Genomic DNA, 13294 nt, shown 5'->3' on the forward strand with positions numbered 1-13294 from the left:
AAGCTGACAAAACTCAAGCAAGAAACAGTCAGGAACAGCTGGACAAGTGTTATTTAAAGAAGATTTAGAAAAAGGGGCAACCCTGCCAGTAACAGCAGAAGTTTAAAATGTAATATGGAGAAATAAACATATTTTCAAGGAAACTAGATGCCATATGTCAGAAACTTGGTTGAAGGAAGATAACCAGTGGAGTATAACCAGCATATCACCACTGTGCAAGTGCTATGGGAGTAACAGAAAAGATTGTACCAGTGAAAGAGGGTCTCTAATGTGTTAAAGGAAAACAAGGAGCTCATTCAGATAAATAAATTTGCTGTATCATCAAATGTCACAGCACCCATGGAGTGGAATGCCATGCCTGAATGGGAAAAAATATAGTGACAGGATTAAATTATGAACCACCTGAGATCACCAGGATAGTGACAGTAAATGTGACAAATCATGGAGACCAGAAAAGTTTCCAAGGCAGGAAGCACAGTCATAAAAGGAGACTTAAATTGCTGTTGTGTGGGCTAAGCGTTGTAATGGGGCACAGTGCTACGTTTTCAGGTGAACCATAAATAACTAATCAGTGCAGCTAATCAGGAGACCTACAGGAAGGGAAATGATTCTTAAACCGTTCCTAAGGTGTGCACAGGATCACACGTAAGAGCTACTCTGTCAGGGTGGGATGTGTCTCACCTGACTCTATGGACTTCTGAGCTCAGCCAGGTGACCCTGACTGGAAGACACAGATAATTTAGTGTGCTGTTCATTGAGCAGATACAGACAGATAATGAATCTTTCCCTCTGTGTTCATAATGCCCTCTGAGCCAATATCCTTGCAGGGGTGAGAAGAGTAAAAAAAAATCCAATGTGGTATGTGTTTTAATTTAAAAGAAGGAAAGTAAATAAAAGTGGGAAGTCATTTATGTAACAAAGGAATTCAAAGGAGCAGAAAAGGTGTTGAATTCTTGGAGGCAGCAGAGAAGGTGTTCAAGGACAGCCTATTAGATGCTGAGAGCAAAGTATATGTCACCTGTCAAAACAGAATTTGGAAACACAAGAAATGGGTTTTGTCATTTTCTTCAGAAGAAGAAAAAAAAAATGCATCCTTCAGGTTGCTGAATTGTATCCAAATAGAAAAAACCCACAACCCTCTAGCACTTTTGATGTGAAGCTACAGGAGCATCAAAACAATTTGCTAAAGATAGAAAAACTACAACCTTTTAAAAAAATATGAGAACCTGGTAGACTACCAAACAGTTTGTAGGCCTTGTAAGTGACTGAGAAACAAAACCTGAGCTCAAATTAGATAAGGATCTGTCTCGAAATGTCAGTAAAAGTTTCAGAGTAACTAAATGAATAGTAATAAATTGCCAGAATCAAGACTTCTAAAGGAATTTAAAAATTAAATTGCTGAGCTACTGCCTCAACATGGAATTTATTCCTCAAAAATTGCCTCAGTAAAGGAAGAAGGGAGCGATGGGATAGCCATTTATACAGAAGGATCAGGGAGGATCCTGTGAGCAGGAGATCAGCGAGTCTGAGTACATAGAACATATAAAGAATATATTTCAGGAACTTAGGAACTATAACAGAGAGTAAAATCCACAGACTTGTGGACCCTTGTGATGAAGAGTCCTGTGTAGAGGAAAGCTGTCCCCCAGAAATGGATTAGGTTTTCTGAAAAAAATCACTAAGGAATGGGATCAAGGGGATTCAGTAGGAAGAGGCTACATGGATCTCCAAAAGGCTTGTGACAAGACCTCTTAGAAATGTCTCTATAGGGGCGTGGGATAAGAGGGAAGATGCTCCCCTGCTTTAACAGGTGAGTAAGCACTAAGTCAGGGAGAGGAGGAAGGCGGTCGGTTTCCTTCAGGAGGGGGCTCACAAGTGGAGTCAGATGGTCAGTGGCTTCACAAACAGCGTGGGGAAGGAGGTGCAGAATGAAATTGTAATTCCTGCTCGTGTGCTAAATTATTCACAGTAGTAGAAGCACAAGCTGCTTGAACAGAGCTGCGGAAGGATTTCACAGCCCCGAGACACACAGCGCGGTGGGCTGGCGGCGGGCGAGTTGGGAGCTGGTAAAGGGGAGGTGGTGCACGGGGAGAGGAGCAGCACCAGCCTGGTACGTGTGCAGGAGAATGGACTTAGAGCTGGGTGCTGCCATTCAGGAAGAGCTCTTGCCATCCTAACAGATAATTAAAATGTCAGTTCGGTGCATAGTAACAGTCAAAACAGTAAATAGAAGGGCAGGGATTTGTAGGAAGGGAATGGAGAACAAAACAGAAGGCCCAATTGTGACACTGGCATGGCGTGTGGGGGCCATCTCCCCCTTCCTTTCCACCTCCAAAGGCGTATTTTACAGGGGACGATACAGAGAAGGGCAAAAGGACAAAAAACCCCACTCAGTGTCTCTGCGTGAGGAATGATTAACGCGGGTAGGGCTCTGCAACTTGGAAAAAAGGACAATAGGGGAATAAAAGTCTGATTGGCATAGGAAAAATGAACAGATAATAGTTACTGTTTCCATTAATGTGAGAACTAACGGGCACCAAATGGAATCATCAGATAGCAAGTTCAAAATAAAAGATAATTTTCACACTCTATAAACTAAGAAACTAATTGCTACGCATGATTCTTCACATCCCCAAAGTTGACAGAAATTCAGAAGGTGGTTTGAAAAATGCAGTTCATTAAACACAGATACCAATTCTGCCCCAGGAGGGATCTGACTCTGATCTGCAGATACCTGGAGTTTAGGAAAACACATCAAAAGAAGGCCATTACACGCCTCATTTATTTTTATGTTCTTCCCTGGGCATGCACTACTGGCTGCTGCCAGAGCAGTGGGTGGGGGGACACCTGTGGTGTAGCTTTGGTGGCCTTCTACAGAGAGGGTCCTGTGATGCCAGAGGGGTATCTAGAACTGGATTTCCTTGGGGTGGGTAAACTAGCTTTTAGTTTTAATATTTTAGTATGTGCTACCCACAGCCTTTCCGGAGTGCCCTGCGCAGCGTGTGTGGCCCTGCAGCGTGCGTTTGGAGTGCCACCAGCTCACCCCAGACGAACACTCCTGTGGTGGTTCAGTTTGTGGCCTCAGAGTTGCAGGATGTGCCCGTGCAGAGGAGGGAGAACACATTTCCCCCCTCGCTCCCCCGCCGGCAGCATCCCATGGTGGCACTGGGTTAGTCATCGGGCAAAAGCACGTAGTTCCCTTCTGCAAAAATCAAACCAAATGACTGTTTTTCACAGATGGTTTTTAATGCATCTTCTAGAAGAGCTGTGTGGGGTTTGATCGTTTGATCGCATTTTCCTTTGGCAGTTCAGCTGTTTTTCCTCTGTGGGTAGGTGGTTTGATGGGGCAGAGAGCTTGTACTCTGGCTGATGAAAAGCGTGAAGCCTTCACTTGCAGGTTGCAGGATCCTCAGCAATTCTGTGTCACATCTGTTTGCTGGGTTGGTTTGTTGGTTTTTTTTAAATAATGATTTGTGCTGAGAAAAATGCGTGGGGACTGCGTATAAACAGCTTATAATATGTAGTAGCTTGTTTTTACTGTGCTGTTCAAGAAGCGTCCTTGCAGCAAGAAATAATAGGGAAGTTTTGGGATTTGGAAGGGAATTCCTATCAGCCTGCTGTGTGGCACAGCACAGTCTGGGTTTCTGTAGGAAGATGGCATTAATATTGCGGGGCCGTGCTTGGCCTTTCCCTCTCGGTCTGAGGCAGCGCTGGGGGAAACCATGTGATTTCAGTGGGTGTTGAGAGCTGTGCGTGCAGAAATGCCACCAGGGCTTTGTGAGCACCTCCCTGGAGATATCACAGCCCCCAGTTAAAGGACAAGCTCAGTCTGCAGCGTTGCTGCTCAGAGCAAGGCAGTTTGCAGGTAAAGAAGGAGCCATGAGGGTTATGGAGCTTTCCAAAGCCTCAGTGCAGGGCTGTCTACAAGTGCAGGATGCGGCAGGGCTCGCGTTTTGCTGATGGGAGCAGCTCCTGCCTTTGCTTCCAGTGCATGGACTGAGCTGGCTTCACTGCAGAACGACACAGATGTAAGGGTGGTAGATGCTGGCCCACGGTGAATGAACGAGGCTGTGCTCCGGGCTGGGTCAGTCCCAGCGAAATCTGGGCTGTTTGGGTGCTTTCCTGCTTCGTTCCCTATTTTTTGGAGCAGCTGAATCAAGTTTGTAGCGTGAGTGAGAAAACGTCCCAGTCCTCCCCTCTTTTCCTGGGAGCAGCCTGCTGCTGCCTTAACGCTTCAGCTGCCTGTGCCCTCAATAATGATACAGCATTTGCTGCGGAAGCAAGACAAGTTTTAATAGCCATGCAAAAAATGCCTTCTACTGGAATTCCAACCGGTATGATATTCCAAAGCTACACCGACACTCTGAACAGCGTTGTAGTGCAGGAACTCCCAGCTCCCGTCCAAATAGTCTTTCCCCGTGCATTGCAGTCGTTTGAATATAGATTGAAAATTGCATTAAAGCAGCTTCTAATGAAAACCAAATGTGCTTCTTGGCTGGCTGCGCGGAGGCGCTGGGGCACCCTGGGAGCGGGCTGGGCGGCGCAGGCGGCTGCGGGCACAGCTCAGCTGGGGACGGGCAGACCCTTTCTTTTTTTTTGTTTTGTTTCTTTTCTGGAACTTCCTCCCCAAGGGCACCCCATGATGTCAGCGAGGCGAGCGCGCCGCGGGCAGTTCCCAGCCGGCGGCCGGAGGCAGCCAACAGGCTGCTGCTCCACACTGAGGGTAGCTCAGAGCCTTTCGTGATCCCTCTCCAGCCCCATCACCCATCAGAGGTCCAGCCCTTGCCCTGGGGTCGAGTCTGACGGCAGCATGGTAGCCAGGGGGGGAATGGCACGGTTTTGGAGTCTGGAGAGCCTTCAGATGGGTACGTGTGAGTAGAACATGCTCTCTCTCTCTCTCTCTTTTTTACAGTGTTTTTAGATTGAACTGATAAACTGTGGCTGAGGGGAGCCTGATTCTGATCTCGCTTATACTGTGTCATCCTCGGGAGCCTGCAGCCTTACACCGGTGACAAAGAGATCAGAATCAGTCCCAGGCTGTCTTTTAAGTTCTTGCATCCCGTCGGAGCGAAAGCCCACCCCTACCTCTGATATTTCTGCCTGTAAACAGCAGAGGAATAGCTGCAGAGTGCAAGCGACTGATTGTCGCTTGAGTAGCCACGAAGACAATGTAAGCTTGTTGATTTGGTACAGAATAATGAACAGTTATCGGTCTCAAAATTGCAGTCATTTTTCATCTGTAGCCAAATGAATTAGGTTATTTGGATGTGGCGTTGTTACTGGAACAAACCCACAGGCAGTACTGATAGTACAGTAGAGACGTATAAAGGATCACTGGGATTAATTTTTTTTGTTTGTTTGTTTATAAGCTAAAAATGATTTAATGAATTACTTATTTGCAGATTTTTTTAATAAAGCAGTTTCAGTAAGCTTCACAAGATGTATTTGAAAAGTTTGTCAGTGCTCAGATCTGTGAGCCTGTAGGGCTTTTTAAAACAGTGATTCTGCATCCTCCCTGCAGATTATACCATTAATGTGAGTGGATATTTAAAATGCTGGGGAGTAGAAGAGAGTGGTTTGAATAGCCATGTTCTTAAAAGAATATAGCTATCAAGACTATGCCATATTTTTCTGCTCTTAAAGGAAAGAAAAATCTTCCAAGCTTCTTAGTGAATCTGTGCAGTAATCAGCTTTGATCTCTCTTGCAAATTAATACCCGAATCACCAAAGATGCCGGTGATGGTATGAGTGCCCATAAGGAGGGGGTTGAAGTGCTTCTCCCTGTGAGGTAGATCACAGACAGGCAGCGGTGCCTGTGAGATGTGTAGGTGTGCAGAGTAAAGGCAGGAGTCATCTCTTTGTGCCTCTCACCCAGGGCTCAGCAGCAGGCGGTGCCCAGGCATGACGCAGGGCAGGGAAGAGGCAGGGGCAGGGCCCTGCTGCTTGGTGGAACTGGCAGGTTCACTAACTCCACTTAAAGGTCCCTTCCCAGGCACTCGGAAGTGGGAGATGCTCTGCAGGTTGCGGGACAACTTGTCTGGGACACAGTAACCATTAAAAAAGGAGTTCAGTGCTAGTGATCCGTTCTGAATTTGATTTTTTATTTTTTGTTGGATTTCTGAGCACGGTATGATCTTTAGATTCTGTAGTTATTCACATCTTGGGCCTGCCGAAGGAATCAATCTTCAGGCTTAAATTAACAAGGACCAGAGAATGCACTTAAGCCCTGAACACTTCTTGATTACTCATCCCCTGATCTGTTGGAATGTTACACCTGGCTTTCAAAGGCAGACCTACTCTGAAAGGGTCTGGCACTGAGTGGCAAGGACATGGCTCAGTCAGTATTACTTGGTCCCATCAGTCCCCATTCCTCTTCATCTGCCAGGACGGAGATGATGGCCAAAAGGATCTACCACCCAGTGGTGCAGCCCCAAATGGATTTTACAGTTTTATACAGTAACTGCACGTTTATATGTGCACTGTGACAGCCACTTAAGTGATGTGTCTTTTGGTTTATGTGGCTGTGTAATAAGATGAAGCCCATCTTTGATCTATTTTTTTAAAAAGCTGCCTCTTTGGTCAGAAAATGTACACTTGTCAAACCAAGAATTTTTTTTTTTTTTTGTGATTTGGGGCAATAAGACCAAGTGTTTTCTCAGGCAGTTACACCGTGTCCCCCTTGGGCCACCTCGTAGATACCCCAGAGCTGCCAGAGACCCCTGGCATATGGAAGAGGTGGCAGCTGGGTGGGCATAGAGGTGTCCAGTCGTTACATCCTCTCAGAGGGTGGGATGGTGTGATGGCACCCAGCCTTGGGCTGGCAGCAGCCCCCGACTGCTGGGGCCCTGTTGGAGCTCTCCCATCTGCCATGTGGGAAGTGACATTGAGACCACCCTTCTGATCCACGTCATCCGAGATTTTTCTCTGGGTAAAAAAATAAAATAAATAATGGTTGTAGTTCTGTTTCTCATGCACAAAGAGGAGAATTTCCCAGTTTCATCAGCTGCTAAATGAGAAGATTCTGAAGAAGAGTAAAAAGTATTTAATAGCAGAAAAGTGTTTTTCCTGAGAGCTCTGCTGCTCTCCACTTCTGCTGTTATTGCCATATTCATGACAACAAAGGCAGCTTCTCAGCGATTCCTCTTGCATTGTTATTTTTGGGGAATCATAAAAATGATGAAGCAAACAGCTGTTGCACCTTTGTTTTAGTCGCTGCAGATGGTGGGACTGAGTCTTCGGCCTTAGTGGACGACAATGGCAGTGAGGAAGACTACAGTTATGAGGAGCTCTGCCAAGCCACTCCCAGGTACCTGCAGCCCGGAGGGGAACAGCTAGCAATTAATGAGGTAACGTCCTGAACTTTTCATTGCTGTAACGATGCGGGGGGGGGGGGGTTTTCCACAGGTCTGAGGTTTCATATTAATAAATAGTGCAATGGCAGTAGCCATCACAGCAAAGGATCCAGCGGCCACGGTGTCCTGTCTCTAGCAGGGCCCATGAGCAGATGCCAAGGGAAGAGCACAGTGACTGGTACTTTGCTGGGAGGGTAACTCGTTAGCCTATGTGACTCTGGAGTAGAACTCTTAATTGTCCTCACTAATAAATACATGTATAGATTTGTGAAAATCCAGAATTTTAGTTTTATCCTGTAATAGGCGTAATCATGGGTATTTTGTTTGATCTTTTAGTAATTTATAAACAGTTCATTGTTTATCTTTTGTCCTTCACAACCTCATTTTCTTCCCATCTCAGCTGATAAGCGATGGCAGCATTGTCTATGCCGAAGCTCTCTGGGACCATGTGACCATGGATGATCAAGAGCTGGGCTTCAAAGCTGGAGATGTCATTAGAGTTCTAGAAGCTTCCAACAAAGACTGGTGGTGGGGAAGAAACGAAGACAAGGAAGCCTGGTTTCCAGCTAGCTTCGTCAGGGTGAGCGACTCTCTTGCTTTTGCACCATTGATTCCTAGCAGAGTGCAACAGCAATGGTCATGGCATTACGTTGAAGTGAAGGGCCCGATCCTCAGCTTCTTTGTATCTGAACATCAGTGCTGTAACTCGTAATGACTTCATAAGGAAAGAAGCAATAGAGCATCACACCCCAAGATCCCTTAGCTCCTCTGATACCTTTTACTCTGGCTTCTCCCTTTATGTGGTCCTTTGGTAACCAAAGGAATTTCTGAAGCAGAAATGAGGGCAGCAAAAAGCTCGACCAGGAGCAATCAGTGGATACGAAGAGGACGTAGCAGTTCTCATGGGGGACTGAGGAAAGCTATGCTGCAGGGATTTCTTGGTAAAATAGGGCATAATCTGTTATCACAACGTTGTGTAGGAATCTGGTTCACAGTCTGAACTCCCCGGTTAGAACTCAGCCAGATTAATGACAGTATAATTCACGAATGGTGTAAAATTGAATTATGCTTTAGAAATTAATTTGAAGAACTTTTTGAGCGCCTGTATTGAAGCTTGGGCCATGCTGTGTGAAGTACTACACAAAGTGCCAGATACGGTTCCTGCCTTTGCCCTTCCTAGATCTCCAGCCAACATGGGCAGTCAGAGAGAAGTGGAAAAAGGAGGTGCTGTTGTCCGTATCGTACTGGGGCAGAGGGAAACTATTTGGAAGTGTTTGAGTTGTTGTCTACTTTTGTAATTTTTACCCAGAGACTGACTTGGCCAAAGTAACACATAAACTATTAGTAAGGGTCAGAAATAAGCTTAAGTCTGAAAAATACAGAGGCAACACAATACGGTATCTCTTAGATCCTGTGAGTAGAAAGATATGTATTTAACCAGACAGAAATCTCAACACTTTATTGGAATAAGCAGTGGGTACGATGAGATAAATCCTGTTCTGGAACCCTTCCTATAAGGTAAGAATGGGAACTTTTCTGTAGCAAGTCCTCTTTTAATTGTAAGAAGTTGGGAACAGCTTTGTCACATTTTGTAAAAGTTTACTGCTTTACTCTAATTTGCTTTGTTTGTTCTGGCTGCAGCTGCGTGTTAATCAGGAAGAGGTGCCAGAAAATGGTAGTAGTATCCAGGATGAAGAACAAGATGCAGATATTAGCAAGCATCGCCAGAAAATAGCTGAAAACAAGGATCAGATGAGAACCAATGTTATACAGGAAATTATGAACACAGAACGAGTCTATATCAAGCATCTCAAGGACATCTGTGAGGTACGTGCTTTAACCTGAAGGCGTTTTGCTGGCCTAATGTGAGGAAAACATCCTATGTAAGTTGAGAACCGGGTTAGTTTCTTCTATCAAAATACTCCCAATTGCGCTTCTGAGGCTGCCAGTCAGACCCTTCTTGTGTCCTCTTATGGCTTTCCTCTCTGTCGACTGCCACAAGGCACCGTTTCCTTTTAAAAAAAAAATAAATTCCACTTTTGACATGGAAAAAGTGCTTTGCTTATCTGACTGCTATTTCCATAATAATGAGAGAAGGAAGTCCAGTTTGTTTAGAACTTCTTACCACTTGGTTTAGATAGAAAACTTTCAGTTACTTTAATATAATCAATTACAGTTGAGGGACACAACTTTTTGAAAGTTTTCCAAACAGAATGTTTGCTGTGTGAGATTGTTTGTTTGTTTTCTCCAACAAATCTTTAAAGGTGATTTAAAACCACCTTGCTTGTTTGAACCATAAAATGTGGGGCTTTCTCTTTTTGTTCAAATTTGTTGGAAGCCCACACTTGGACAAGAATCTTCCTAGTGCTTTTCACTGAAGTTTGCCTCTTCTGGTACAGTCTGTGACACATTTGACCTGCATTTGACTCGTATTTGTGATTAGCATCTGGAAAGTGCTAAGCAACCTACCAAAATATTCTTTGTACCCTTAGTTTGCTTGGTCTTCTCTGTATTTGTCATGTTGTCATCCTTTAGTCCACCACTCATTAGATTCTTTCACGGACAACAAAGTAGACAAGACAGCAGTGCTTTTTGGTTTTTGGGGTTTTTTTTGTTAGGCCTTTTTAATGCATTTTGAAGAAAGAAAAAAGGGAAAACAAAAGATAAGAATAGGTTGCTAATTAGCTAATTTTAAAACATTGAATGTAATTTTTGTCATTTAGATTCACTATTTACTTAAGCTAGTAAGCTTTACTGTGTGCCTAAAAGATGAGGGAGGAATTTGTACACGCAGCTGTGTCGCTGCCACGGTTGGCTGAGTTCTAGGACACGACTTTCATATTTTACTGGCCTATTAATTCTTAGACTGATATTAATATAACTAATTTTCTCTGTATGTTCTATACCTCTTTTTTAAAAGCTGACATACCTCTGAGTTTAGTACAAGAGAGCAGACATACATTTCCCAAGTAGAGAAGCGATGTTCCATGTTCAACATGGTGGGTAGAGATGGTCTGCCTTAACCCATAGGGTGGTGCAAGCAGGACATAAGGCTGAAAATACACTCAAGTAAGACTAAAAGTCACAAAAGCTACTGCCGATAATATACCAAATTTGCAAACTCTGCACTAGAATGACTCACTAGGGCTGGCGTGGTCAGGATCATGAAGCTGGAGTACAGCTAGAAAAACATTTTACATTCAAGAAGCGTCTGCAGTCCACATGAGGAGAGCTGCACAGGAATTAGTTTTCCTTGTCGGAGTTGTCCTCCTAACAGTAGTAAATGTGGTAGCTGGCTCGCAGCTCTCAGAGCAGATGGCTGTGGAGGAGACAGGAATATTCGTATCAGTGCCAGCAGTACTCAGGGCTGCTTCCTGGTAAACCTCACCGGAGCCATCCCAAGGCTTGATACAGCTGGCTGCTCCCGAAGCAATTTGGGGGAAACCTGCCTGAAAGCAGCCAAATGGAGGAGCCTGGCAGATAAGCCCTATCGCACGGGTTAACCTTTGCTCGGCTGCCTGGAGCAGGGACCTGAGGACGTGGGTGGCAGCTGCTGCTGCTGTGTGTGGCAGCCCTCAGAGGCCCCCGTCCTACCTTTGCTTATTAGTTATGCAAATGCCGATGTGATCTGCTGTTGGGTTACTGATGGCAAGGCAGAATGTGCTCTGAGGGTGCTTGAAAACTGGAGGAATCAGTTGTGTGTCTACTTAACACCGGATACGAATAAAGTGAGCTGGACCCCTGTGGTGTTCTTCCAAGGAAAGAGGAAAAAAATTGGAAAAGTGATTGTATTTTTACGCACGGCCTTGGCAATGCTGTTACCTCCTGCCAGTACCGTATGGATTTTACCAAACAGCAGCATTCTCAATGCATTATAGTATGTTCTTCATTTGCTTCAACTGTGCCCTGCTTACCTACTGGTTAAGAAAGCAGTATGTAAGCCTGGTAGAAAATGTCTTTATATTCATATTTTTAGGATTTGTTCTTAGCCACATAGAGAAGAGCTCTTATGGCACAGAGAAAAGGCTGTGAGAAATTAGCACGGCAGCTGAAGCAGTATCATGGACAGGGCCTTACACTGGGCTGGCCTCCAGCTTGATGGGTGGCTGTAACAAGGAGATGCAAATGGGCTTTACACACTCTGCAGGTTTCTGGTTCCCGGATTCATTTACGGTGCTGAGGGACAGAAGCTGGCCTGCAAGGATCAATGTGTAAACATGTCGGATGCAAATCTGAAATTGCTGGACTGCTGAACAGGCTGCCAAGAGAAGTCGTGGAGTCCCCTTCTCTGGAGATCTTCAAGACCCGCCTTGATGCAGTCCTGAGTAACGTGCTCTGGGTAATCCTGCTTTAGCAGGGGAGTTGGACTAGATGATCTCTAGAGGTCCCTTCCAACTCTGACAATTCCGTGAATCCGTGAAATTGCATGTCCATGTGTATGGCTGGGAATCATAGAATCATAGAATGGTTTGGGTTGGAAGGGACCTCAAAGATCATCGAGTTCCACCCCCCCTGCCATGGGCAGGGACACCTCCCACTAGAGCAGGTTGCTCAAGGCCACATCCAGCCTGGCCTTGAACACCTCCAGGGATGGGGCATCCACAGCTTCTCTGGGCAACCTGTTCCAGTGTCTCACCACCCTCATAGTAAAAAATTTCTTCCTGAGATCTAATCTGAATCTTTTTTCTTCCAATTTAAAACCGTTTCCCCTTGTCCTATCATTACACCTCCTGGCAAAGAGTCCCTCCCCAGAAATGGGAAACCACTCGCCTGCCCATAGATCACAGGGGTTTTGCCAGCTCAAATGGGCTTGTTCAGGGTAGAACAAGTTTTCACATCATCAAACTAACGAGGTTTTTTTAATTTCATTTCCAGGGTTACATTCGGCAGTGTCGCAAACATACAGGAATGTTCACCCCCGCTCAGTTAAGCACCATTTTTGGAAATATTGAAGATATTTACAAGTTCCAAAGGAAGTTTCTGAAGGATCTTGAGAAACAGTACAACAAAGAGGAACCTCATCTAAGTGAAATAGGGTCATGTTTTCTTCAACATGTACGTTGCAAAAGTCAATTTTATATATGGAATTAAAAATATATGATAAGAAAATACTAAAGTTACTGTGTTAGGGATTTTAGTAACAAGTGCTTATCAAATACTTAACTATGTATAGGCAGCATTTTAGAATGTGAAATAATTTACAATTAAGGAGTTATTTAATGGTTTAGATTTCTCCTCATCTTTAGCAAGCATGTAATTTTGTACACAATTTCAAGTTTCCTTTTCAAAACTGTAATGGTCACAGATGAGCTGGGCTATTTGCAGTGACCTCATATTGGGCACGCAAAAACATACCGAAGAAAAATAAGGAAAGAAGGTGGTGGGGAAAGAGGCTGTGAGTTCTTGAGAGCTGCTTGCTAAGCCTAAAGCTGTCTCCCACATAGAAAAGTACTTTTTTAAGTGGGTTGGATTACCCTGACCCAATGAAGGTCTCAGTTTCTGTGTTCTTACAAAGAAGGTAACATAGTTTTGACAGTTACAATGTAGATTTCTGCGTAGTTTCAAGGCTGATCAGCCAGGAAACAATATAAGAAATGGATTAATTCATCTAATGATATATAATAGATGTTACACAAATATCTTTCCTCCTTTACAGACAAATACTTCAGTTAAAGAAGCTTTGACTTTTTTTTTTTCCTTTTTTTAGCAAGAAGGCTTTGCTATTTATTCAGAGTACTGTAACAATCATCCCAGTGCCTGCATTGAACTTTCCAAACTGATGAAACAGGGCAAATACCGTCACTTCTTTGAGGCCTGTCGCTTGCTTCAGCAGATGATTGACATTGCCATTGATGGTTTTCTACTCACGCCTGTTCAGAAAATTTGCAAATACCCTCTGCAGCTTGCAGAATTGCTCAAATACACCACTCAGGAGCACAGGT

At 44.4% G+C, this 13294-nt stretch overlaps 1 protein-coding gene across 6 annotated transcripts in view; it reads left to right on the plus strand.

Moving 5' to 3' along the window:
* Positions 1–13294, plus strand: part of SPATA13 (spermatogenesis associated 13) — a 159634-nt gene that overhangs the window by 134466 nt on the left and 11874 nt on the right. For 4 of the 6 annotated variants that reach the window (XM_014966068.1, XM_014966070.1, XM_014966069.1 and 1 more), the window contains 5 exons: positions 7210–7346; positions 7753–7932; positions 8994–9179; positions 12228–12407; positions 13060–13292. In XM_014966068.1, the coding sequence (XP_014821554.1) occupies positions 7210–7346; positions 7753–7932; positions 8994–9179; positions 12228–12407; positions 13060–13292 (916 nt within the window). Of the gene's footprint in view, positions 1–3845; positions 3866–4771; positions 4866–7209; positions 7347–7752; positions 7933–8993; positions 9180–12227; positions 12408–13059; positions 13293–13294 lie in introns of those variants that run through there. The other 2 variants (XM_014966073.1, XM_014966072.1) reach the window with 2 other exon arrangements.

The sequence above is a fragment of the Calidris pugnax genome, unplaced genomic scaffold, assembly GCF_001431845.1.
Source record: "Calidris pugnax isolate Ruff unplaced genomic scaffold, ASM143184v1 scaffold20, whole genome shotgun sequence".
NCBI lineage: Eukaryota > Metazoa > Chordata > Aves > Charadriiformes > Scolopacidae > Calidris > Calidris pugnax.